The following is a 27,500-nucleotide window of genomic DNA, read 5'->3' as shown; positions in this document are numbered from 1 at the left end:
TCTTGTGCTCTCCTCAGTCCACCCAGCCAGGATATCCACGTAGAACAGGTTTCATCATTCTGCCTCTATCTGCAGCCTAAGGTCTAAGACACATTGCTCAATCAGGCTCTTACCTGAAAGCCTGTCTTATGGATTAATGGGCATTTTCTTGTCTGTTAATTAACTGACGTTTTGCTCCCCATTTGGTTACTGATCTCTTCACATATCTTCATATTCAGGCAGAATTCTGAAGATGAGGGCTGAGTGGTGGGATTTATTTTTATTTCTAATTTCAAAGGATAATAGAAGTAGTTCCAAAATGATCCTTGTAAATTGTTTTTCTTACTGTTAAAAGCCCAAAAATCCAAAGCCTGCTCTTCTTTGAAGCTACGAAATGTTATCTGTATGAATGTAAAAACCATTTGTTTTGGCTAATTATCAATCTGTCTCAACAACAAAAAAAGGAGGATGACTAGAAATCCTTTTAAATGCTTCTTTTATTTCATTGGTTGTACATTGGGTGAGTGAACTGAATATTACAACCAAAACATAGAATTGATACAAATTAGACTCCTGTTTACACTGTAAGGTAATGAATGAGGGAATTCTTTAAGTGTTACGGAAAGATTTAGTAGAAATGTTACCAGTGATATGGCTCAAAGAATATTTAGGTGAAGTGCTGTTATATCCTGAAAACCAAGAGTGAAATGTAGTTCCCATACAAGTGGCGAGTTCATCTTTTAACTACAGTATTTGTTGAATTGCTATCATCATGTCTTGGATATTGGTGATTTTGTTCTGTAATTAAACAAAGCATTTAAGATTTATTCATCATAGTCAGACTTCTGAATATAAACAAACTTTTGGCAAATAATATTTATACAGAAAAATAGTTTTAGATCCTCTCAAATCCCAGAATTATTCTATAAAATTACATTATAAATAAATAAAAAGCAAAATCTGTTGTACATATATTTGTACATCTATGCATTTGCCTTGCCTCCTCCTTACTGTAAATGGCATATTTATGACTCTTTGCATATTACAATCACAATTCTGGAAAATGGATATCATAGTAAAAATACAGTCTCCTATATTCGCTTGGGGGTATAGGTGATGTTTCTGATGCTCCATTATTAAAGGGCTGAAAATAGTTGTGTGCTAAAAACTTTAAAAATCAAAATCATGAAACAAAAGAAAAAAAAGACAATGTTACAATAATTAGTCTACAAAAATATTTCAGTGATTCCCATAATTTACCTTTTAGTAATGTATACTATGTTTTCAATGAGTTTAAGTGAATTAACAAAGAAAAAAGAAAATAAGTTTGAATGTTTTAGGCAAGTTGTAGCATAACTACATTGTTATAGCTGAGAAAATTACAAATATCAATAATACATAAAGATGAAACTACCAAAGAAATACAAGTTAGATACAATACTTTCCCACAAATTAAAACAAATGCAACAATACAAGCACTATGTAAGATTACACTTAGAATGTGATTTTTTTTGATAGGGTTATCAAATCTACGATATAAGATAAATAGTCATTAGACTTTGACCAACATTAATTAAAATGGCAGATTTCTTTTTCCTCAAACAAAAATGATATGGTTGGTGCATCTAGTTTTCAGAACAGGCGGTGGTGCCAAAATTTAAAATATTTTACATTCAATCTCAAAAGTCAAAATACTTCAATCACTAATACGTTCACAAAGAAAATGGATGTTTTAAACAATTACACATAATAGTAATTCATAACAGCTGTTTCGTTTTTTAAACAATAATTTAAAAACTATGTAGGTACTGTATAGGCTATGTGCAACATATAAAATGTGAAATATGAAATATTTGGTACGATAGTGCTTAAAATAAACTTTAAAACAAACTTTCTGAACAAAATTTAATTGTATCGCTATTACCTTGAAGATCAACCAAGTATTTAAAAAAGTAAACAACATTAAAATATGTTTCATCCATATATAGTATATATATATGTATGTGTATATATATGTATGTACTTGTATTAAAGTTTTTTATACTTTTGAGACATAAAATATGCTTTAAGGTGAAAGAATTAAAAGAACTATTTTTTTCCATGCTGTAGTCAGTTACAACCTTTTAATCCAACTTTTGAAATGCAAAACAGTAATGGATTTTTTAAAAAGTGAAACTATCTACTTTTTGTTTACATAGTAATTTAGATTAAAGTCACAGTCAAATTTTCAGTGACTAAACTCAAACTTACTTAAATTAGAATATTATACAGATCTCCTCACCTACAGCTTCCTTGTTTGTCTAGGTTTTTAGTTCAGAAGAGTTATTCTGTAACAGGCAACCGGATGGTGAGTTTGAAAGACTAATCCTTTTGATTAGACTGTTGGCATGGGCCTCTCATTCTTGTCAAGCTGGATGAAGTCTGGCAAAATCTAGGCACTTCTACAAAGTCTCTCTTATAAAACAATTTTAAAAATATACTTGTAAAATAATACCTTCAAGACTTTGTTTGGTGGGGTATGAAGATCATACCGTGCAAAGTTTCTTTTTCAATCTAGTTAATGTTATTCTAGAATCACATGATTCAATGCGGCATCTCCAGGCAAACCAAATACCACACTTTGATGTGTCCCCAGTACTTGTGCTTGAATTTCCGTTCAAATTTTAGACCTGCAGGACAGGTAACGGTTTTACTTCACTTCTCATCTTTGCTGCAGCATTCGTGTTGTCAAGAAGTGAAACATAGCTTTGATCCAGTAGGTAAATGAAATGACAGTAATTGAAGTTAGAATCGAACCTGCCCTTGGAATAGGTTTTTTTTTTTTTTTTAACTAATGCTAATTGTTTATTGCTAACTTTGAAATATTCTGAGTCAAAATGAGTAAATTGGTTGGACTTTCTGCATCAGCTATAGTTATGGAGATAAGACAATATTCCTAGGACAGAAACTATGTTTAGAAACCCTTTAAAAGTAAACTTTATCCTTTATGTCTTTAAACATCACAGCTGGTCTCAGGTAGTTAACTATCTTAGGTTGGAATATACTAAGCATACCATATTTAATACTCATATATGATATAGCAGCACTAGCTTCTTAGAGTTGTGGTCTGTCCAGAAGAACTAAATCTTTATTTAGCATGCAGTTTGTGGCAATTCTATTGAGGAGGAAACAGGATAGTATGTACAGTAACAATGTTTAGTTATTCTCAATGCAGATTCTTGGCATTCCATTCCATTTCTGCTGATTATTTCAGAATTATCTGTTAAAGAAAAAGACAAGTGTGATTTAGACATCCTTCTTGGGGGAAGATAGCTAGTTTAAGTTTTACTCCTTGAAGATAGACATTTAAAAATAGGAATTTTCTGCAATTTCTCATAGTTTTGATGCAATTATAATTTTGCACAATCCCCACCCTTCATGCTGAAAATGTTTACACTTAAGCACTTCTGCTATGTGGCCACTGTAAAGAATGATGATTCAAATGCACACTATTTTCTGTAAAACTGTGACTGCATATATATGGGCATGCAGTGTGTTTAGACCTTAATCTCTTTTCTTAGTTTTGGCTTCATATCTCTTTATTATACGTTCAATTCTCATTCAATTAATATTTGCTAATGTGATCAGGAAGTCTAATCAAAGAATTAGTTTGTACGTGAAAGGTTCTTTGTAAAGATTAAATACAAATATTTAAAAATGTGTAACAAATTAAGTAATACTTATCTATTAACTTGCATTTATAATTCAAAGATATGTTCCCATGAAAAGTAATTTTGTTCCCAAGATACAATAACAATTAGTTTCAAATTCAGGAACCGTTTAAATGTCCCATATTAAAGAAAAAAGAAATAACATTCTAATAAAGCTGTTAAAAACAGTCTTGATAATTCAAAAAGCCCAGATAAAACTAAACTATCAAATGCAAGTTTGATATAAGTTCATTTCCAACTCCATAACTTTGCAAAGGACAGGGAGTTTGCCCTGTGTGACCCAGTCAACTAAATGTCAAGCTTAAAAGCCAAGCTTTTGACACATTCTAACAAAAATATTTATTCTTTGTGCAATGCTTTGACAAAACTTTGTGCAATTAATAAACAAAATGTTTATTTATTAAATAGCCAAGAGTCTTTGTTTTCGAAATAACCGGTAAATATTCTTTATGGTCAAGGTCAGCCAATATTCCTACACACTGGGATCCAGTTCTCAATAAAAGCCTCATTTCTCCAAGTATGATTTCTTATCCCATTATGTCAGAATTTATACATGTGGATATTTTTTACGTTAAGTGGGTATTTCTGCAGTTAATATAAAACAGTTTTAGTACATACACTTAATTTCTCCTCTGAAATAAATATGAGTATCCTTTATTTTATTGGAATATATAGATATGTATGGAATTGATAAAAATAGAGGAAGAATTCATGTGTGTTAAATATTTATACTAAATGGAAACTCAAAACTTTGGATAAGATCAGATCATTTTTTTGTTTTTCAAAAAGTTCTAGGAATTTAAAATTAATTGGGAAAAAGTATCTCATGTACTGATATACAAATAAAAATAATGGGATATAATGGTTTATATGTAAATATTATCATACTGTCTTTGAACAGTCATTGCAAATAGCTAACATTCAGATTCTTCAGATGGCTATATTATAGCTTCATTTTTAGATTTAGATATTTGATTATTAAATAGGAATTATTCTGTTTCATCCCTTAGCTTCAATCTTGTCTGTAAGTTTTCCAAATAAGAATGTGCCCTAGGACATCAGATCATGTTTTTCTTTTGTCTTTCTTTTCACTTTAGCAGAAGCCTCTCTAAAATATTTATGGAAAACAAACTTGCAGTTTCTTAAATTGATATATATAATAATATATGCTTTAGAACATATTCACATTCTTGCTTATTAACTGAAATGAAAATGCCATATAGGATGAAAATTCCCAACCACCTGGAAAGAAAAAGTATCCTACAGAGAGCCCAGCAACGGGCAAATCTGTATTATAGAAATTAGTTAACAATGCTTTGGACTTGAATTTGACAAACGGATGTGTCCGACCACCCAGATGTAATTGAACTGTAAATCAGCCCTGAAGTTAACTAAAAGCATTAACTGGGTTCACCCAGACTGCTTTGCCCCTCTGCGTCAGCCTACACACCATCCGTTGTATGGATAAAGACGTAAATAAAAATGACCTCTGGTACTACTGAACTCTCAGCCGCACTGCTTCCTGGCATCTAGGCCAGAAAACTCTGGCCATACCCTGGTCTGTGTGTTGGGCTGTCTTGAGGACTGTATGTGTGATGTTAAAAAATGAATTACACCCCCGCCAGCTGTGAGCTTCAAGAGGTTTAAGAGATTTGATCTTAGATGGTAGGAAGCTATGGGTGTTTTTTGGTGGTAACATTTTTCTCAAAAATACCATCTGATTATTAAATTTTTTCCTGAGAAGTATAGCTTTGTTGGTACAGTCTGAATTAGGTGTACTCTGGGGTGAAATACATTTTGGAAATATAGACAGATCAGGAATGCAGATGAGGACCGGTTCCCCACTGAGAGCCTCTTGTTGCACTCCTGCCCCTTTGATCGCGCTTCTGATGTTAGAAGGCAGATGACATTATAGGTCGTAGGGCCCACGGGGAGGGGAGGACAGTTTCCAGCAGGAAGGAACCTCTGGAGGGAAGAGGAGGGCCAAGTGGGCGTGTGTCAAGCGGAAAGGGTGTGGAGAAGCTGTTTTGAGGGAAGGAGGGCTCTTCTGTCTAGTTTTTGCTATGGCTTTTCTTTAGTCAGATTATATTTTTAATTCACATCAAAACACCATAATTTAAAACAAGATGAATAGGTAATCTTGTGTTTCCCTATTGCCTCTCTTTGGAGATTCTCTTCCACACCAATTCAATATGAACATATAAAATAGGTTCTATATATGAAAACTTCTTCAGCCTCCATTGTAATTTCAATGGCCAGGAGGATCAAAAGCTTCAGGAGGGGGCTTCCCTGGTGGCACAGTGGTTGAGAGTCCGCCTGCCGATGCAGGGGACACGGGTTCGCGCCCCGGTCTGGGAGGATCCCACATGCCGCGGAGCGGCTGGGCCTGTGAGCCATGGCCACTGAGCCTGCACGTCCGGAGCCTGTGCTCCGCAACGGGAGAGGCCACAACAGTGAGAGGCCCGCGTACCACAAAATAAAATAAAATAAAATAAAGCTTCAGGAGGTACCTGAATATTTCAATATAGATACAAAATTCCTAAAAGAACAGGCTTATATGTGGTCCCAGAACATGGGCTCCAAGTCTGATATTGACAAGTCCTAATCCTGAGCTGGTCTATTTTAAAACAATGGTTAATTAAACCACAGTTCACCAAAGTGACCTTTATAGACTAGCTGTCAGTGGCATCCTTCCTGCCCTGAACTCATCAAAACTGAGGCTGATATCCAAAATTCCTTCCTCAACCTCCAGGCACTGCAGCCCATGCTTTTTTGGAAAGGTCAGTCGAAAACTCCCCTGGGGACTGCCAGCATATGTAGAGGTCAGAGAAATAGCTACTACACTAGGTCCCCTAAAAGTCCCCTCCCTGAAGCATCATTACTGTCTCCGTTTTAATTTTAATAGATACTCCCCTGATTTTCCAGGAGGTACTAAGAAATTTTTATCAAAGCCTTAAGAGCTATGTCAGTATTGCCGGTCATATTTCACAGACATGGAGAAGGCAGCATGAACAGTGTCAGCTGGCTAGCACAATATACCAAGTACTTGTGCAAACCAGCATGAGCTTAGAGGTGTTAGCTCACTCTACTCCCTGGCATGGGAATCCCCTCCAGGGTGTAGTGACAGTCTGCGATGGGACCAGGAGACAGTAATTCCAAAGAGCAGGTCTGTGCCTCTCAGGGTGCCAGTGGAGGTCAGTGCTCAGAACCCCTCTGGGAGCTTGGGAATCAGGGAAGGGCGAGGCCATGGGGTAGGGCCTAAAGCAAACAGAGCCTGGAGCACTGGATGAGAGGCAGCAATGACTGTGTGCGAGAACCAGGTGCATAGCAACTGCTGATGGACCTGTGGGCTGCTAGGCTCCCTGCTAGGTCATCCCTGCCTGGGTGGTCAACCACATCCTAGCCTAGGCCTCCTCCAGACGGATACTGCAAACGTCTGCTTATGACAGCAGAAGCCCCTACCCAATCAGAGTTCCACCGCTTCAGCTTCTAAGGAGCCCTGGCAAGCTGTATCATAGGAAAGAAATCGAATAGATTGAACAAGTTGTATTTCTGTTTCTCTCTCTGATAGACTAGTCCCTCAAATAAGTATTATTTTCTATAACAGAATCATGATGAAGATGGGGATTAAATTATTAAAATAAGATTCTAGCTAACCTTTTATGGTAAATCAAAATCTTGAACTGAAAGCATTATTTTCAATTTCTTTTTCCACTAAAAGGAGAACACACAAAAATGAGAATAGCTGATGCCCACCAAATTGGTGATTCTGTTTTTAAGACAAAGACACACTTGATCTCAAAAAATGACTGCGTTCATAAATCTTCAGTGGACCCTCTAGTTTTTTTTTTTTTTGTGGTACACGGGCCTCTCACTGTTGTGGCCTCTCCCATTGCGGAGCACAGGCTCCGGACGCGCAGGCTCAGCGGCCATGGCTCACGGGCCCAGCTGCTCCGCGGCATGTGGGATCCTCCCGGACCGGGGCGCGAACCCGTGTCCCCTGCATCGGCAGGTGGACTCTCAACCACTGCGCCACCAGGGAAGCCCGGACCCTCTGGTTTTAACAAGAGTGTCTGCAGGCAAAAATATCAGTTGGCTGCAACAGAGTCTACCAAGCAATGAACATCTCCTTCAGGTGGTTGGATTTAAGGATGTAAAGATTCTGCTTAATCCACATCCGTAAATTATTCCCATATGAGCCCAGGACACAGTGAGTCTCATTTTTGTTTACTGAAGACAAAATATGTATGGCCTCAAAGAACATCAGATGGGTTGTTTCCCCACCAAATGTGTTATGAGCAACCATTTAATAACCCCTGCATCCCCAGTGAAATGCCTACCGTTGACTCACAGTGCAATGGCAGTCAAGCTCATCGCAGAGAGGACCGGGTTAGGCACTGCCTGAATACTAAGCCTACTGGGGCCAGGCAGGAAATTTGCATAAGTGGGTGGATCAGCCTGGAAGTGTGGCAGATGGAAGGGCCCGTGCCTAGAAGGAATGGAGCAGCAGGTACTCACCTCCAGTCACCTGTCACCTGCAGAAGCCTGGGCTCTATAGTGCCTGACCTTTCCATCTGCCAAAAGAAGCTGGAAGTTCAGCTGCTGATTCACATTATGGAAAACAACCCTGTATGGGTCAGATATCTTTGGGCTGAATTCAGCCATGAGCTGCTAGTTTGTGTTCTCCTTGAGCCTTACTTTCTTGAAGGAGATATCTACAAAGCCTGGATTGCTAGCTTCCTGAGCCGGGCAGTAGCCAAGGCTGAAGGCGTCATCCAGGGAGGCAGCGCTGGTGATGGTGGGCGGGATCAAGAGAGCCCGTCTAATGGGGAGTTCATCCTGCAACTTTCAGACATTTGGCTTTCACCCAGAGGAACAGGGTACTTGACCCACCGGTACCTTCTACCTAAGAAGAAATTACTGACCTCCCTTGATTGAGTCACCAGATATGAAATACACATGTTGCCTTGTCTTTTCCAAGCTGATGATGGATTCAGAATGAGCCATCATGTGCCCTTACCTTTGGTGTGCACTTGAAAAAGAGCTGACCAGAGTGAGAAATGCACTCGGTTGAAAGCAAAATAGTCTGTGCAGAGGCTGAAACACTGAACTTGAAAGCATGAATACCACGAACTCAACAGCAGAACTAACTAGCACTCATGCAAGAGGGTTCAAAGAAGACAAATCAACATACAATTTCCTCAGTGCTTCCCAGGTATCAAGTATGAATACTTTCTGAGTTTTCTACCTTGTGGCTGATCTCCAGGAAATGTACATGTAAATAATTGTGGAAATTGTGAGCTTCTAGATGACTTCTAGACATGTTCGCACTTCTTATGTAAATGTGTGCATCGCAGACATTCAGAGATGTCAGATGAGTTATCCTTTAAAATGTTAGTTCAGTAGTAAATTCAGTAAGAACTCTTACTGCTTGGCTTAAATGATAGAAAAAAACATTTCAGTGAAAAGACCAACTGTTTCTAGGGATCCAAACCACGAGAAACAGTTAGAAAAGAGGGCTAATGAATGTTTTAGTTAAACATTCAATACTAACTCTCTTTGTAACGTTGAGTTTGGAGAGGTAGATATAATATACCTTATCAAACATCTGTGTGGCCTTGCTGAAATCTGAAGGAATCTCAGTGGATCTGCATACCACTAGCATAAGAGCTCAAGCAGACATTTCCAAGCAGGGCTGTTGCATTAACTGGGTCCACAGCACAACCGAATTTCGTAAGGACAGGGGCACTGTCTCATTCCTCTTTGGATCCCTAGTAAAAAGGATGGGACTGGCTATATAGGAGACACTTCTTAATTACTGGTTGCATGGATGGCTGAATAAGTAAGAACTTACCGAGGCATAATGCCACAATGTTGGCATCTACAGAAGACCAACAGGCCTCTCACAAGCAAGAGGTTGCGGTGGAGGCAGGAAAAGAACCCCTTGGAGAGTTTACATCTCTTACCCTTTCAGAGTAGCTAAGGCTTCAGGAATATCCAAGAAAAAGAAACATTCATCCCCATCCCCCCACCCCATGTTCTATACAGATAAAAGGAAAAATATTCCAAGCTGGGGGCAGAATCACTCAGAGGATGGAAACATGGCAGATAAACAAAAATGGCACCTGAAGAAAACTTCTAGACTTAGAATATTTCTTAGAAATCTCTTCTCATGGTAACAGGGCCCTGTTTCCTCAGAAGGTAATTAAAGAAAGGGATGTTTCACTGTCTCCTTAAACAAAACTTATTATTAATCTAAAAATAGACACCTGGATGGAATTTCCTAAAAATATGGCCAAGCTAAGGAGGCCAGCCTGTTGCTCACCATCCCAGTATCTTTGTCTTTATTCACGGTATTCTTCTTGTTCTCTCACTCATGTCGCTCTTCGCTACTTTCCACTGGCGTTCCTCCGTCCTCCAGGCCCTGCGTTATTTAATATTCTCTGCATCTTCTCCCTAGCACTCCACACGTCTTCTCCATGGAAGCCTCTACTGTCTGAAATTCTCTGGTTTTGTCTGAGAGGTGAAACTTGTATTTTGGTTGAAGCAAACTATACAAAAGCAGAAAGACATTTGTATATCTTTGGCTGCCAGAGAATTCTGTACTTAATTCTAGGGTAGATTACTATAGATGAGCATACTATGAATTATTAACATCAAAAGCAAATGCCTTTGGTTTCTTGGTGGACATATGTTATCAGAGTAATTCTCGTGATATGTGTTGATCAATGAACACTTTCAAGAACTTTGACTTATTTCATGACTATTTGTAAATTTTGTTTTTGAAGATTTTTTTTGATGTGGACCTTTTTTAAAGTCTTTATTGAATTTATTACAGTATTGCTTCTGTTTTCTGTTTTTGTTTTTTTGGCCATGAGGCCTGTGGGATCTTAGCTCCCCGACCAGGGATTGAACCCGCACCCCCTGCATTGCAAGGCGAAGTCTTAGCCGGGGGACCACCAAGGAAGTCCCAGTATTTGTAAATTTTAATTGTATAAAAAGTTCAAAGATAATTAGAGGTGCATGAAAAGACACTTTGAAAACCAGTCACATTCATTATTTGAGCGGTACGTTTTTCCAGGGCAGGGCAGGGTCTTCTGCTGTATTTGATTTGTTTTCCAAGTGGAGTTTTATTTATACAGAAAAGGCATATACTGGGTTGTGGGAGAAAATTCTCAAGTGTGACAACCAGTTTCACTCTTGGGAAGAGCAACCTGAGGTTGGTGGGAAGGCCCACAATATTCAGCAGAACTTAAAGAGTACTTCAGTGCAGATTATTGTTTTGCCTTCTGTCATTAATATAAAGTTTACACTTAAAACTCTAATTCTTCTGTTTTCAATGACATATCACTTTGCTGATGACTCACGACTGTCTATTATTTTCCACTCTACGATATTTGAACAAAAAGACTTTTCAGATCTACTTTCTAAGAATTATCATTTAAAATACTACTAACTGAGTTTTTGTATGAAAGGCAGTAACACTGGCCTCACTGAAAATTACTGACGAGGGTCCACACTGGCGATTTATATCATCTGGATAAAATACATACATGGAGCTTCTTGATTTGAGCAAGATTCCACTCCTTGCATGAGTCCAAGTCACCTGGAAAAATCCAGCCTCTTGTGAGGATTGCAGCGATGCTCTGGTCATGATTCCCAGCTCCACCCCTGAGGGAATGCTGAGGTTTACTTCTGTTGCTTTCATGGTGAGATGGGAGTCTACACCTCAGATCATCTAAAAATCCATACATCATTCATGGGTGACTTTTTCTCCAAAATGATATTTATGAGGAAGAAAGGAAAGGCATTTGAGAGGAGATTTTGTATTCCTCATGCCTCCCCCTGTTGCTATAGCAGTGTTGAAAAGAAAATCGCATTTGGGAGTGTTATGTGCTCATTCAGGAAGAGAGGGGCTATGAGACCATGTTTGCTCTGCAGGTGCCAGAGCAGGTCGAAGTAAAACAAAATGCTAGATTGGAAGGGCCACACGACAGCCAGGAGAAAAGAAATTGGCAAATCAATGATAGCATCCAAGGCAAATGAGAAAGAGGGTGGTGTGAATGCATCTGGTGGCCACCCAGGACCAGGTTCCAGCTTTTACCTTCCTATCCATCCTCTGGCATTCTTGGTTCCACGCCGTACATCCCATTCCTACTCCACACACCTTCCCCAACAAACATTCCAATCACGCAATGAACCATAGCCTGTGGTTCCTCTACCCTCAGCTGGTGGAGAAGGTGAAGGACTTTCCTATCACACGCTGTCTGGGGCTTTGGGCTAAGCATATGCTTTTGGCATCTTTCTTGAATCCTAAAGATGTAGAAACATCCATGCACATGGTATTTAGCCTCTTTCATGCTGTGAGCACAATATTATCCTTGAGCAATGTCACCAGTTAAGTAAACTATTATAGGCCAGCCTGGGGACCTAACCATCAAATCCACCACTGTCTCCATAGGAAAATTACTTGAGTTCCAAACCAAGTAGCAAAGGGAATTTTGAACAAACATTTTTAAAATTAGGGACTGTATGTATATTAAGGAAGGCTAAATTCCTCTACTACATCAAGAAATAATATATAATAATTGGGCCACACTATTTAAAAATACTTTAAAATATTATAGAAAAGGTAATAAGATATTTTTCTAAAAATATTAAGTTTAGAATCTGTGCAGTGAGACACGGAGCGAGCAAGGCTGTCTGGGGCTAGACAGGCTGCCCACATCTGAGGCTACTTCAGGGAAGGTGACCTCTGGACATGAAGGGAGAATCTAAGAAAACATTTTTTCTACCTTTAAAAACCAGTTTATGCAGCGGCTGAAAAGAAATTCCAAAAGCATTCCTTTAAACCTGTTTTTTTCAATATGGAGTTTTGCTCCCAGTAATAAATTGAAGAATCAGGCCAAGAAAAATCACAGAAGCAGGATCCTGCTGGATTCAACATCAAGTCCCCAGTCCTGCTCAGCGCCCTGCTTTTGTATCCTCTACCATTATGTTAGACTTAGGATCCTGGGCACATCTTGGCCGTAGTAAAACAGTGGAGCAGAATGTATAATTCAGTCTGCTGAGAACTGGTTTTTAAGACACCAAAGGCAGAAAATTAACCAAATGCTGGGATTCAGTGAAAAGAAGGGTAAGTTAATGTCATGCGCAGGACGTGAAGTGTGCCTTTGTGTATTGTAGTCATCGTCCACATTTCTCAAATTGATAGGATGACACTGCCATTTAAAAATTTCCAGCAAAAGTAGTTTTGTTTTGTTTTCTTCCTTTTTCGTTCTTTGCCTGGGTGTTTGTGTATGTGTGTCAGAGAGCGAGAGAAAGATGAACAAAACCACTCAATGTGTGTAAAATAATGGTGCAAAGGAAAAATCAAAGAGAGTCCTGGAGTGGCATTTCGGGAGGCTTGTTCGTGCCACCAACCAGCTTTGTGTCCCTTCTGGGCCTCAGTGTCTCACTCTGCTTGTACCACATTGGCACCTCTGCAGTGTGGTGGGTAGTTAACCAGGTTGCCGTCTGTCCTCCCTAATAACTCCTCAGAAAGTGCCCTAAATATCCTGGTATAATAGATGGCAAAATAGAAACCAAAGGAAGAAAGCAAGCTCCTACGTCCTCTCTTATTTCTCTGTTACTAACTGTCCTCCCTCAAAGCTCAGTGCTTAGGCCCATTCTTTCAGCTTCTCTACTTTTTGAGATGATCCTTATTATATAATAATTACTTTGACTGTAATTACTTACATGTTGGTTTATTGCCTGTCCCCTTGACAGTGTAAGAGCCACAAGAACAGGGACTGTTTTGTTCATTGCTGTATTCCCAGAATTTTGAATTTCACATGACACATAGTGGGCTCTTTATAAACATTTGTTGAGAAAAAGTATGAAGATGCATTGCACTGGGTTAACAGTGGGCTTTTGTTATGGCCTCAGAATAGACTCAGCTTCTAGCCTGCATGGTTCACTGAGGAAGAATTTGCATTTGCACTCAGTTACCTGTTTCATGAAAAGAGAACTCTTAAAGGAAAACACAGCAACAATAAATAATTTTTAATGTGAAAAGAATAATTTTATACTATGGATTAAAAAAAACAAAAACCTATGTATAATTAGGCATCTTTCTTTCCAATCCTAATTCTTTCTTCTTTGGAGAAATGTCTATTCAGATCCTTCACCCAATTAAAATATTGTGGTAAAGTAAGCAGAGCATAAAACTGACCATTTTAACCATTTTTAAGTGTATCGTTCAGTGGCATTAAGTACACTCACACTATTGTGCAACTGTCACCACCATCCATCTCCAGAACTTTTCATCATTCCAAACTGAAACTCTGTGCCCATTAAACAATAACTCCCTCTTCTCCTTTCTTGCCAATACTTAACGCCTCCTTCCTTCTTTCCCTCCCGTCCTTCTTTTTATCCTCCCCATTTTGGGCTTCAAAATGGAATTTTTCTGTTTGCGTACCTGAATCGTCATCGATTCCTTGGGATACTATGGAATTGAGCTCTATGGTTTTACCTACAACTGAATTAACCTCTAGTCACTCCTTTCACAGTTGCCTCCTCCAGGCTGCCCAAAACATTCCTTCTCAAGTAGAACGAATCAAGTAGTGATGTTCGTTTAACCTGAGATTTATATGAAGGTAAGGTTCTGTGAAAACAGTGGAGAAAAACAGTATCTCTCTTCTAAAATTATTGTTTAGAAAAAAAAAAAAGAGTCCTGGATGAAAGGACTCCTCCTGGTAGACTCTTTTTTTACAGAAGTTTTCTGCCAGTTTGCCACCCTTGGAAGGGTGAAATGGTGCCCTCATTCATCCACTTTCTAGCTCTTGTTTACTGGACTGAAATTTGAATTTCCTTGTTGGTCTCATCAACTAACCATATTTTCAGACATTTCTGATATCGAACTTGGATTTTAAAAAGGTTTGCTTCTACTGGAACTTTCTTCTTAAATGGTTAAAACTTTGTAAACCAATAGGTAAATTCAGTAGTTAGCAGTTTTTAAGGGAACCATATAAAGAACTTCACCCCAGTCCTACATTGACCATAAGCTCCAATCTAATTCAAATATGGTGGAGACACAAGAGAACAGGATTTGGAGATCAGTGAACCTGAGTTCTAAAACTGTCCAGCCACTTCCAACCTGCTTGAATCTTAAGCACATTATTCTTTAAAATTTGCTCTCCTCTGGAAAATGGATGAGACACTTCACAGAGTTCTACTGAATATTAAATTAAATAATGTATATAAAGTGTCTGATATGTAGTAGTGTTTTTTGATAAATGTTGCTTCCCTTCCCTTGGTCTATTTATTTGAAAATTCATAATCCTAAATAAAATTTGGTTTCAGCTTTACTTAAATAGGCATTCAAATAATAATTTTGTGCATTTAAATATTATATGATCTGTATGACACTCCGTATGTGTTGATAATAAATTTGATTTTGATGAGATTAGGATTTTCTAAGATGTCAAATGCACTTCCCTTTCTGTGTATGTATATCTTGACCTGTCACTGACAACTAAATAAATATAGGCTGAACTTCTTTATTGTTCGTGAAAGTCTTGACTGTCATTCATATTAATCATTTTCCAAACTAAAATCTTTTATTATAAAAGCATCAACATCCAGTACCATACAGTGATCAAAGTCTACTGCAATAGAAAATTACATCCCTGGTGGTCCAGTGGTTAAGACTCCGTGCTTCCACTGCAGGGGGCACGAGTTCAATCCCTGGTCCGGGAAGTTCCGCATGCCACGGGGTGTGGCCAAATAGATAAATTAATTAATTAAATTAAATTATAAATAAAAAATCAAGTTTAAAAAAAGTTACATCCCATGGGAGGCAGCATCTCCCACTCTTTAAATTTAGATCCAGTTCAAACCCAGCTTCTAGACCTAATAACTGTGTTACCATGGGTAAGTGATTCAACATCTTTTATTCTTAGTATTTCTCTTCTCTGTAATGGGAATCAAACGTTGTCCCTAATGCATAAGTAGTTGTGAGCCTTAGATAATGTAATTAACAAGTGCTTGGTGGTAGTAAGCAGATGCTACTGTTAGCCTGTGGTAATAGTTCACCTATTTTAATTTCTTAGGCTATGCCACAAAACATGAATATGAATATTTTGACAAGGTATAGCATTTACTAATAATTCTTAGATCACTGGGCTTAGAGCAAACCACTATTTATGGACGCTTCTGCACACCCAGTCTCGTCTAATAAACACCCATACTTCAATTTTCAAACCTTCACCTCTTCTCAGATAGGTTCACATAACCAGCAGGAAAAATGAGGGGACTTAGGTTATGAGTTTATGTTAAAAAAAAAAAAAAAAAGAAAGCAATTCTTAAACACAGTTTTCCAAGGCAAAGGAATATGGTAGGGTTTTCTTCTCATTCTTCACACACACCTTAGATCTCCCTATTTTAACTTCTTTCCTTGTTCAAGGCCATCCTTAGTGTTACAGGGGTCAGAGAAGACCAAAGAAAAGAAGATGAACAATAGGAATTGATTCAAGCAATTCCTTTTCTCCTGGATCTTCATAACTAAAGTGGTTCTCTGGCCCTTTCAAATATCTCGGGATAACAATGACAAGAATTGAACGAATGACTAATGGAAGAGTTATGAGCAATATTTTGAGAAAAAGAAGGAATTGAGTTTAACATCCTTGGGTATCTTTTTGATTCCTCCAAAACCTTTCTAAATTTTAAGGAGGAAAAAAATCTATTGACTGTTCAAAAAAATGTATAGCTAGCATATTCATGCTGGATTGTGGTTTGAGGGAGGGAAAGAGGACTAAGCATGGTGTTAGGAGATCAGTTTCTAATCCCTTACGTAACCTTGACTGAGTCACTTAACCATTGTAGGTCCTTTTCCTCATTATAAAATGGAAGGTTAGGAGCTTGGGGGAGGTTGTATATCTGGTTTTGCCACTTAATAGATGACCTTGCACAAGTTTTTCAGCTTCTCAAAGCTGCAGTCTCCGTATCTGTATATTAGGGAGAAGAATATTTCCTTACAGGGCCATTTTGGGTTTTAATGAGATAGTTCGTGTAAAAGCTTAGCATGATTTCTGGCAGTTGGTAAGAGCTTACTCATGGAGAGACGCTTGTGTTATCTTTGTGCTGTCTGTATGCTCTGTAGTACTTTGGGGTCCCTTTAATGATCATTTAAAGCACTTTCTCAGGAAGGCAGTGTGGTGAAAGGGAAAAAACACTACCCTAGGCAGGACACAGACAATTGGGTTCTAGTCCTGGCTCTCTTATTATTTATGTGACTTGGGTAAGCCACCTTACTGATTTGGGGTCTTGTTCCAATTTATAATGTAACTTGCATCATCATTTCCCTTTTCTGTTACTGTAGAAGTATGGCATGGTTGTAGTCAGTTTGCTCTTTTGACTTATCGCCTTTCATAACTTTGATGTAGTTAATGCAGGTCTTGGGTCAGACCTGCAGTGCCTGAGGCAACAGTGACTATGGGAAAATGGGTGACGTTTTACAGCATTCAGCTTAATGATGCTGCTTCCAGAAATGCATTGTGGTAAATACCGAAAAGTGTCTGTATTTGATTATAGGAAGCTCATCGACATAAACTCTGAGATCTTTGGAAACTCCAGAGCAAGGAGAGTGACGATAATACTATAATTTGATCACTGAGAGTTAAAACAGACAGACCAAAAGTTTCAGCATATTATATGTGATGCCGAGGCATGATGGCGTCTAAGTGCTAGACTAGCTGTAGCTTTTCATAAACCAGTGTCAGAAAATCCCAGGCAACAAATTTCTCCTTTATAGTACAAATAAAGTGAAGAAGTGTCAGCAGGAGCCATTGTATCTATGTAAGTCGTCGGGAGAAATGTCTTGTAGAAGGTTGATGTGGCGGGGAGCTGAGAGCTGGTGAATCCACAGATGCTATAGAAACTGGCAAGAGCCGCTGGGAGACTAAAGGATCAAAATGCCTCCCTGAATTTTCTTGATTTTCTTAGTTACAGTCTGTCCTCCTTCATAGCTTCACGTTCTGAATTCATGGATTCAACCAACCATGGATAGAAAATATTTGAAAAAATAAAATTCCAGAAAGTTCCAAAAAAAAACCACTTGAATCTGTCATGCACTGGCAACTATTCACATAGCATTTACATTGTCTTAGGTAACGTAGAGATGATTTAAGGTAGAAGAGAGGATGTGCGTAGGTTATATGCAAATGTGCCATTTTATATAAGGGACTTGGGCATCCATGGATTTTGGTATTACTCGGGGTCCTGGAACCAATGCCCCACAGATACTGAGGGACGAATGTATTCATCCTCCCCTCCCCACATTTTCCCTTTTCTCTCTATCCCAATTTTATCACTTCATCAACAAAGTAGCTTCCTTACCAGTTAACCTGCGCTCAGCCCATCCCAGCTCACACCTACCCACTCACTTCCTGTAGATGAGTGTTTGCAAGTCTCTCGTTTCGCATTTTGCTGCCCTGCCCTCAGCCTGCCTTTTGACCTCTCAGTAACCTAACCTCTCCTCACCTGCTCAGGGAGATTTTCTAGTCTTGCCCACGTGTGTCTTCCCTTCACTCACCGCGGTGTGGCCTTTAGTGCGTGTGAGCTACACTGTCCCCCCCTTTAGATCTGATGTAGTAATAGCTGCTCTGTCTGCATCTTTTGTGGGATAAAGTCCGAAACTGATTCTGAAACTCCTATCTGAGCTGCGAAGGCTACTGGGAAGAAGGTGGGATAAGGGGGAAGCATTGACCTCAGGGTCAGAGTTTTGAGGTCAAATGCAGGCCCTTCTACTGATTAGAGCCACGGCCACATCTGAGCCTTGATGTCTTCACATGTTAAAGAGCGAGAATAGGGCCCATCTGATAGGGTTAAATGTGAGAACACATGTAAAGCATGATGCTGGTACATTTATAATGCCAGTCTCCTTGCCCCTTACCCCAGCCCCAGCTCTACCCCTTACATTTCACTCTGGTCAGGAACAGCCTCACCAGTTCCTTATCTAATTCCTACACATCCTTCGAGGCCTGCCTCTGCACTTTTATACACAGTAGGGTGTATATGTTAGTCCCAAGCTCCTAATTTACTCCCCCTCCCACTTAGGGCCAAGGCTCTGCCGTGGAGCTTACTTCCCATGCAATAATGTTTGAATCCTTGACTGTTTCACTTTGTGACCTTGTCTGATTGCTTCACATCTCTTTGACTAGGCAGTAAACTCCTGGGTACCCTTAGCACCTCCCCACACTGGTGGCCTCTAGAATGTTCAGCAGACTCAGCCAGGTCTGACCTTGGAAGCCATTGACTCCTGAGATGTGGCCCAGAGAGAATGCTGGAAGAGGCTGAGAGGCCGGACCTCATGCCAGTTTGTCTTTGACTCATCATGGCGTCATATCCAGTAAGTGAAGTGACAGGCCAGCTTTGTGTCAGGAGACGGCAAGGATCTCTCCTCTCCATCCACCCACACAGCAAGGCTGGCAACTTCCCCAAACATGCAGGTAGAAGTGTGGGAAGGCAGGCAGCAGTGGCAAAACTTGGGGAGATAGATGCCTGTAAGTCAAAGATTTTCTCTGTTCATAGCAATTTTTATTAAAAACGAGACCCCATTCATCTTTCAGCCCTTGACAATGGATCCAAATTCCTGCACTGTGCCTAGTCTCTCCTTCCTTACAAATGTAGAGCTGGAAATAAACACATATAGGATGAGCTGTATGTTTATTCCTCTCAAAGAGGAAACCTACGATTAGAAAAATGAGCATGATTTTATTATGGTCAACAAAAGCCAAAGTACTGCTGGGAATATAACTTTTCAATCTAAAAAGATTCCCCCAAATTCCATCAAAATGCAAAAGAGGATGGGATTTGAAGTAAAGTAAGTAGGACGATCCACCAGGCAGTCAATTTCCACGTAAGGACCCTTGACATTTTCTCTTCAACTGCACAAAATTGGAACTGATTTTATGTCTTTAGGAGCTGTATACAAAAGAATTCTACTCAAGTTTCTCACCATGAGGTGTAAATTATTCATGAAAGATGAAAATGTACTAGATTACAACACTTAATATAACTTAGCCTTTCCTTGGAGAATCTGCAAATACATATATTAATTAAACCTCATGGTAGCTCTGCAAAGCAGCTGCTCCTGAGGCAGGAAAATAAGAGGCCTTTTTTCTTCTTATTTTCTGCTTTCTTGAAGAGAAAAAATAATCTGCCTCTCTATGGTTCTCACAGATCCAGCTCCACCTAAGACATACGGAGCGGCCCTCCCACCTCTCCTCTCCACCTTAAACATCTTTTTTTTTTTCACCAGACTAGCAAGACTGGATTCCAGTGCCCCAGCCACGTTGCACCATGGAATTGAGACTCAAATTGCCAAGCAGCTTTAACCAATGGTGTTAACTGAACGCAAACGCCGCCATTTTTATTGTTTTGATTTTTTTATTTGAAGAGATATACAGCAGGCTCCAGTTAATCTCCCTCTCTCTCCTCCTCTGTCCCTCCACCCCTCTTTCTCTCCACACACACACACACACACACACACACACACACACACACACACAGTCCCTCTCTCCACAAAATATTTGATATGGCGATTCTACCTCATTTGAGGCAACCAGATCCATTACTGAAATGGAACCTTCCTCTATAGTTAGAAGATCAGCACAGAGTTAGAGAAGGCCGAACAACGTTAGCAGTATGACGATGCTGAGATGGGTGTCTCAGCCTGAGCACTATTAACAGGCCCTGGATTTGGACAGTTGCTGTCCAGGCCCTTTCAGAGCACAACATACTTGGGGCCCAGCTGCTTTCTGTTGACCGTTCTCAGGACCCAGCAAACTGCGGGAAAGGAGTGGTTCACAGTTCGATCATCCATGCAGGGAGGCCAGTCGCTCTACTGTATATTTCAGGGGAGGGAACTAACAGGGGTCTACTCCTCCCACGCTGGGGCTTTGCAGAACCCAGATTTTTCTTGTGAAAAAACACAGGCTCCAAATGGGTCAAGTGGTGAATAGTGGGGAACGTTTAATGCCTCCTACATTTGTCTGAATATAGTCCTAACAGATGACTTTGAATAATAGATGTTTTAGAAAACTCTTTGAGATGAGAGAGTAAGTAAAACATGACCTTACCTTTCTAGACTTCTTGGTTAGGATGGGGTGATTTACTGTGACTTTGTATATAGAAGTCCAAGAATCTACATACAAATAGCTTTGAAGTTGTGTTCGTGTTTATATGTGAGTAAAATCTGATGCTCTTAAACTTTTCTCCTCTCCCTTTAGTACTTTGTAGCAGGCCTGATGAAGCATAATATAGGTATCTGGTTGCATGTAATTATTTTGTCTGGTAAGATACCGTTGAAATTGTTATTATATATATACTAATCAGGCATGTCTGGAAAATGGGGATTTTCTGACTTACCAAATATCCCAATAAATGGAGGGCTAGGAATGTATAATATGTTATTAACTAATTTTCAATAAACTCTTCCTAAGGCCAGCTTTCTGTTGAATGGATTTAATCTTTGGAAGAGGATTCGGAAGATGTGATAAAACCTTGAGGTCATAATTAAACACCAGTCAGCACTTTTTGGAGATGTAATTAGTGTTGTTAACATATTGCCAGAAATATAATTGATTTCACCAGCTTTAAAGGCACTGCGTGGGATGCTCCATTAAAATATTCCTAATATCCAGTATGTAAGAATTTGCCTTCATAGCATGCACTCATGACCCAGAATGAATTAGATGAATAACTGCCCTCCGCGTCCACATAGCTCTAGCTGTGGACACGTGGACAACACGTACTCACTCCAAATCTGAAGGGACCCTTTCTTCCAGGCAAAGGCCTGGGAGGTGTCTGAGCTTTTGTGGCTCTGATGTCTCATTCGGGTAGAGAGTGGGGAGCCGCATATTCGGTGCAAGGACCCTGGAGGCATTTGCCCAGGGAGTCCACCCAAAGGCGCTCCTTAAATTCAGGTCCTACAGAGGCAACTTCCTGTGGTTAACCTTTCATGTCAGCCCACATCTCTTCTTCTGCTACATGACATTTATTTGGACAGGTTTTGCCATAGTATGAAACCATTTTTATGTTTCTCTTTGGCTAAACGCGCCTCTCCCTATGTAACAGGCAAAGGCAAGGCAAAGTCAGCCACTCGCCGGCTGCCACTGTCCCACTTCCGGCTCTTGTGGAAGCCTCTCCACGGTCTCCGCAGACTCTCCTGCCTTGTCTCCATCTGCCTGCTCTTCTCAGAGTTGTGTTCCGTCACTTTCCTGCTTGAAAACCTTCAGTGGCCAAATAAAGGCCGGCGAACCCTTTACCCTGTCATTTAAGGTCCTACACACTCGGAATCAAACCTATGTCGTAGCCGCTCACGAAAACTGGTGCTCTGGCCAACGGGATTGTTAGTTTTTCTCTGCTAAGATTTACACTTCCCCACCTTTGTTGTATATCAGCACTGTCATTCCATCTATCTAATGATGATGCTTTAAGGAACATGCAGATAGAGTCCTTGTGGAATTCAGAGGATAGAAAAAAGAAATTCTAGCTGCAGGGGTTCAGGGAAAGACTCAGAATACAAATTGTATTTCAATTGGGCCTTCAAGGATGTTATCAGGTAAGGTGAATAATCTCTGTATATAAATGAAGAAACTAAGATTTAAAATATATTTACTAGGAAATTATTTTCTCCCCTTTTGAAATAGAATGTATTTTTGAAGTAAAAAAATAATAAAGCAATAACAGGATAGAGTACCATAATAATTTAAGTTAGAGGGATTTCAATCTGCACTCTCATTTTATTAAATAAAATTTCTTATAATGTGAAAAAAACTAGATAATCCATATACTAAGCTGCTGACCTCTCCTTTTTCACTGTATACTCTAAGATTAAATTGGCTTCAATATAGGCATCTATAGATGTATATATACATCCTGACCTTCTATTAGCGGACTGAAATTGACTGACTTATATAGTACCTGGGTTTTCATTTCTGATTTCCCTTGTCACGATGCTACTTGTGAGATGAGTGGCAGAGGCTGGGAGTAAAGTCCAGGGCCATGATTCACACAAAAGAAGCCCATGAATCTGCTTCGCCAGGACTAATGACTAATTCCGTTTCACTTCTCGTCTTAGTTCTCATCTTACTTGTACAGAAATTATTCATACTTTTCGGTCTACTCACTGGGTATAATATAACATAGACTATTAATAAATAGTTCTGTATCATAATTAATATATATCAACTATGTATATGGTTTCTAAATGTGACCTGGGTATTACATAACCAGCCTGAAGCTCTGCTCAGATGCAGTTCATCTCCCCACCTTAGAACTCACGTCAGTCTGAGCTGCATTAGCAGAACGCCTTCATTTTCCCTAGAGCAACAGAGCTTGCTGCTATTGAGTTGCACTTTAAAGACACTTTTACCTGTGGAAGAAGTGACTTCCGTTCATTTATAATTATAGAGAGAGGCAATGTAGCATGGTGGTTAAGAGCAAGGCCTCTGGGATCAAACTGCCTGGGTTTAAATTCCAGCAAGACCATTTATTAGATGTTTAACTTTGGCTAAGTTGGTTTCAGTTTTACTGTCTGTAAAATGGGGGTGACAGTAATATTTATAACACTGTAGTAAGGATTGAGTATATCCTATACATATGTATTCTTTCTCATATGATATATATAATATGATATATAAAAATATGTAATGTATTATATAAGAGAGAAACCATTTAGAATAGTATCTTGTATCTATAAGTAATTTGTTAATAATAATAATAATATTATCATTAGGTGTAACTTGTATATTAAGGCCCAAAGACCTTAATTGAAACAGGAGATAGCTGTTGGTAAATTTGTTTATTGTATTTTTGTTTATATATCTACTCCCAGAGCTAAATAACCAAAAAATAATTTTCTATTTCCCAGAAGTATTTGGATCTTGTCGTCATTTAATTTCAAACTGCAAGTCTAAGTTCAGTTAAAACTTTCATTGCTGTCACCTTGATTAAGCCCTGAGGGTAGAATTTATAGATTTATTGCCAGTTCAACTTGACTCACCATGGGGTAACATGTGAAGGAAACCTGGGCCGGAGGAGCTGTCGTGGGATGTTTTGGTGTATGTTCTTTCTTCTCTGAATGACTTGTATCTTATTACAAATACTTACGAGATTTGAACTATTTGAACTGACAGTCTAAATTGATCAAATGAACTAAAAAGCTGTCAAAACCCTACCACATTTTGTGTTAAAGACAGATGGCTCAATGAAGGGAAAGAAGGGAGGATGCGTATCATGCACTGAACTCTGAAATCATTAGCACCACTTTCTACTCTGTGTTTACCTTTATAATCTCATGCGTTGGGCTTAGCACAGCAGCTAAGGAACCATAGGTTTGTTGAATCTTAGAGCTGAAAGGGACCTCGGAGGCCATCTAGTTCTAATCTTCCTTTTACAAGTGAGGAAACAGATTCATTTTGTTTAAATGACATGTAATTCACATGGACATGATTCAGTGTGAGTTTAAAGGGCGAAATCTTAATAAGATGAAAACTTGTCATTTCACAGCCATCAGAAATCTCTCTGAATTCTGAACTCTTGGGCACTAAAAGAATTTCCAAGTTCTTTTGTAGCTGCTTTGCTCTTTGAAACTTGTTGAAAATACATTAAGAATATCATATCTGAAAATTTATGTTTACTACTATTTCTTTTTCTGTTGTCTTCATGTGCAAGCAGACTTTCATTAAGAGTCATCACTGAAGTGCAGTCCAGCAACGATTACATCTGATAAACTGCAAAATGGAGAATCTAGGATTCTTGAAGCTACTGTCAGGTACTCCTATAATTATACTTCTTTGGATTTAATTGACGTTAACTTGTTAGTTCCTTTACCAATCACACTCTGCTGAAAAGTGATATATTTTAGCTTCTGAATAGTTATGCTTCCCCTACACACATACATAAACCTACGCATACGTATGCAATCTCAGTTTTTTCTACCAAATTGAGCCAAAGAATCATTAGGCTGGAAAAATATTTATGATACATGATCAAGAATTTATCATAATAAAGGGACTTATCCTAAAACTCCAAAATAGTTCTTTATCTTGACTTCCTTTCCATTCCCAGGAAAGAGCTCTCTGTATTAGAAGTGCTTAACCTGCCGTAAAGTATAACGTTACATTCCATTGTAATGAACACTCTATTATGCTTGAAACTTGCTTTCTGATGAAGGGACTTTATATAAAACTTCTGCTCCAAATCGCAAAAACATGGTTCAGGAAGACAGGACTTAGACATAAAAGAAACCTTTCCAGTTTCCCTACTAAGAATGACCATGTGAAAAGAGGTGCTTTGAACCTAATGATGGAAGGACGCACACTGTCTCTCCCTTCTGCCATCCCATCATTTAAAAAAATCTTCGCAGCTAAGAAAGTGATTTGCTGTTCTTTGTTCTATCTGTTTGGAAGCTGAGCTGGCTTTCCTTAGAGGGAAGCTGGCATGTTGAGGTGGCGAGTGAAGAGCTAAAGCGTTGTCAGCAGTTGGTATTGCCTCTGAGGGTCTGCTCGGCCTCTGCTCCCTCCCTCCTCGATCTTTTCTGCTTTATCAAAACTCAGAGGGCACAGGAGGAGCTCACAGGATTTTACTTTTATTCCTTCATATAAGTGCACTCACGCCTATCTTTTCAGCAATGAAACCTATAGCTCTGGAATCACTTATTCACTAGAACTGGGAAAGAAGCGTGACTCAGCCCTTCCCGCCTGCAGAATGTAGTTTGGAATCTGCTATTTATGCCCAGACATGATTTTTTCCAGTTTATCCCGTTAGCTGGGACCTTCCCTCCACCTCCTCCTATATGTCTTGTCATCTTTTATCAGTACAGTTGATTTTATTAAAACAAAAATCAAAACAAAACAAAACGAGAAAAAACCCACTACACTCACAGCAAAACCAGAATGGCTCTTCTGTGAAGGGAGAGCATGCGCAGTCAAGTGTTTTTCCGGGCATGTGAGAGTTTATGCTTTTACGCCTCTCCTGGGACCAGAAGCACATGTTTGCAAGTTGGTTGGCTGGGGTTAGGGTTACAGTCAGCCTGTGACGACAGGAAACAGCCAGCCGGCCCTCCCTGAGAAAGAGTCCGTCCGAGGTCTCACTGGCACATGCGTTAAACCAAAAGAATTACACGCCCCTATCAGTTATATCCAGCCTTTGTGAACTCGGGGGCCCCGTTCTCTTCTTCCAGGACCGTTTGTCTCTCACTTGGGAACCAAGCGAGTTTGGGAGCACATAGGACCCAGGTGAAATGTTAACAAGAATCATTCAGACCTCAAATTTGACACTAAGGGAAAAGGGGAGACTTTTATAAGAGGAGAATTTTCTTTTCCTCCACAATAGATAATAGGGTCTCTGAATGAACTGAATCCAAATACAGCCAGCTCTGAAGCACTCCCAGGTGAGCTTTTCTGATTTTTCTGTGACAATTCACAAAGCCCTGGATGCGTAATGCTGCCCTGAAAGGAATGTAAGCCTGTCAGGTTAATCACACAATATTAGGTACGGAAACGAACAGCGCAACACGAAACACAGCTACATCATTATTTGCAGTAAATGTTAACTCTAAATAAGTGCAACCTGTCCACAAATGCTGGCCATAAACTAATCAAAAAAATAAAATAAAATAAAATCTGATGGATAAACATGAAAAAAAAAAATTCTCCCTGAGAATTTTTTTTTTTTTTTAAACTATCAGCACTCATTTAGAGTTTGGGATTTGTGAAAGAAAAGCTTTAAAAGGAGCAAACCTGATTGGCTGTGGCTGCTGCTGCGAAGGGGGCACTTGTTGCAGGAGCTGTTGCCGCAGAGACAGTGGCTGACGTAGCGCTGTGCATCATGGGTACTTTCAGGAGGGGGACCATGGGAGCAATGAACAGGAGGGTGTAGCGTTACGGTAACAGAAGTGGCATTTTGGCATATGGTGAATATCAGAGCAGCAAGCCATCATGGGTTAAACCAGCAGATGGCATGCAATCACAATGCAAAGCAAGGAAGCATATGGGAGAGAAATAAAAAAAAGGGAAAATAGCTTATTACAAGTACAATTAAAGGAAGTTTTAAAATATCATCAGTGATTCCCAGAAAGGCCAAAGCAGATTACTTTGGTTGATGTATTTATAAACCCTTTTACCTCCAGCACTAGATCGTTCCCAAGACAGAGTCTACAGTGCCTGTAATAAACAGTGCTCCCCAAAACGCGAAATTGTAATGTCCAAATGAAGTAAGACTATGCAATATTCACTTTTAATCATCATTCTAAAACATCAAAGCCTCGATAATGTAGGCCTAATTTGGGTTAGAATTTTCTTGGAATTAATTGCAGTTAAATTGAATGTTTTGGGTCGATTTGGGCCTGCCTGCTTGAACTGGAATTACTGGGGATTGTGGTTTATTTGGGTCAATAAACAGTAGAGCAGAAATCATGGCCTTGATGTAAAATTGTAACACAGTCACTGTGAAACAGCCAGACAAATTTTGCCAATGTTTATTTTTCTTTACTCTAAGTGGAACTAATCCATATGTCCTTAAGACAGACTTTTGTACCAAGGCATTGGAATGTGTGGGGATAGCTTATGTATGTACTATTAAAAGTTAACATCTAAGGGAATGGTAAGGTACAAATACTCATCACAAATAAATCAACACAAAATTAAAAAGGATAATAAAGCAAGGCAGTTGAGACATTTGTTTTCAAAATACATCCATTTATAATTTTTTTTAAATAAATACTTCTGGGAAACTCTGATAACTCTAACACACAGCAAAGAGGAG

The 27,500-nt window shown here is 39.2% G+C and overlaps 1 protein-coding gene across 4 annotated transcripts in view; it reads right to left on the bottom strand.

The window, feature by feature from the left end:
- Nucleotides 1–464: 464 nt before the first annotated feature.
- Nucleotides 465–27,500, bottom strand: part of MBNL2 (muscleblind like splicing regulator 2) — a 152,265-nt gene continuing 125,229 nt past the window's right edge. For 2 of the 4 annotated variants that reach the window (XM_082859571.1, XM_082859573.1), the window contains 2 exons: nt 26,477–26,571; nt 465–3,238 (listed from right to left, as the gene is read on the bottom strand). In XM_082859571.1, coding sequence (XP_082715697.1) covers nt 3,224–3,238; nt 26,477–26,571 — 110 coding nt within the window. In that variant the 3' untranslated portion in view covers nt 465–3,223. The remainder of the gene's footprint in view (nt 3,239–26,476; nt 26,572–27,500) is intronic. The other 2 variants (XM_082859570.1, XM_082859572.1) reach the window with 1 other exon arrangement.

Source organism: Leucopleurus acutus (genome assembly GCF_964270905.1).
Source record: "Leucopleurus acutus genome assembly, chromosome: 18".
Classification (NCBI taxonomy): Eukaryota; Metazoa; Chordata; class Mammalia; order Artiodactyla; family Delphinidae; genus Leucopleurus; species Leucopleurus acutus.
Note: the sequence above shows the minus strand (reverse complement) of the source record. Positions and strands in the feature narration are given on the sequence as shown.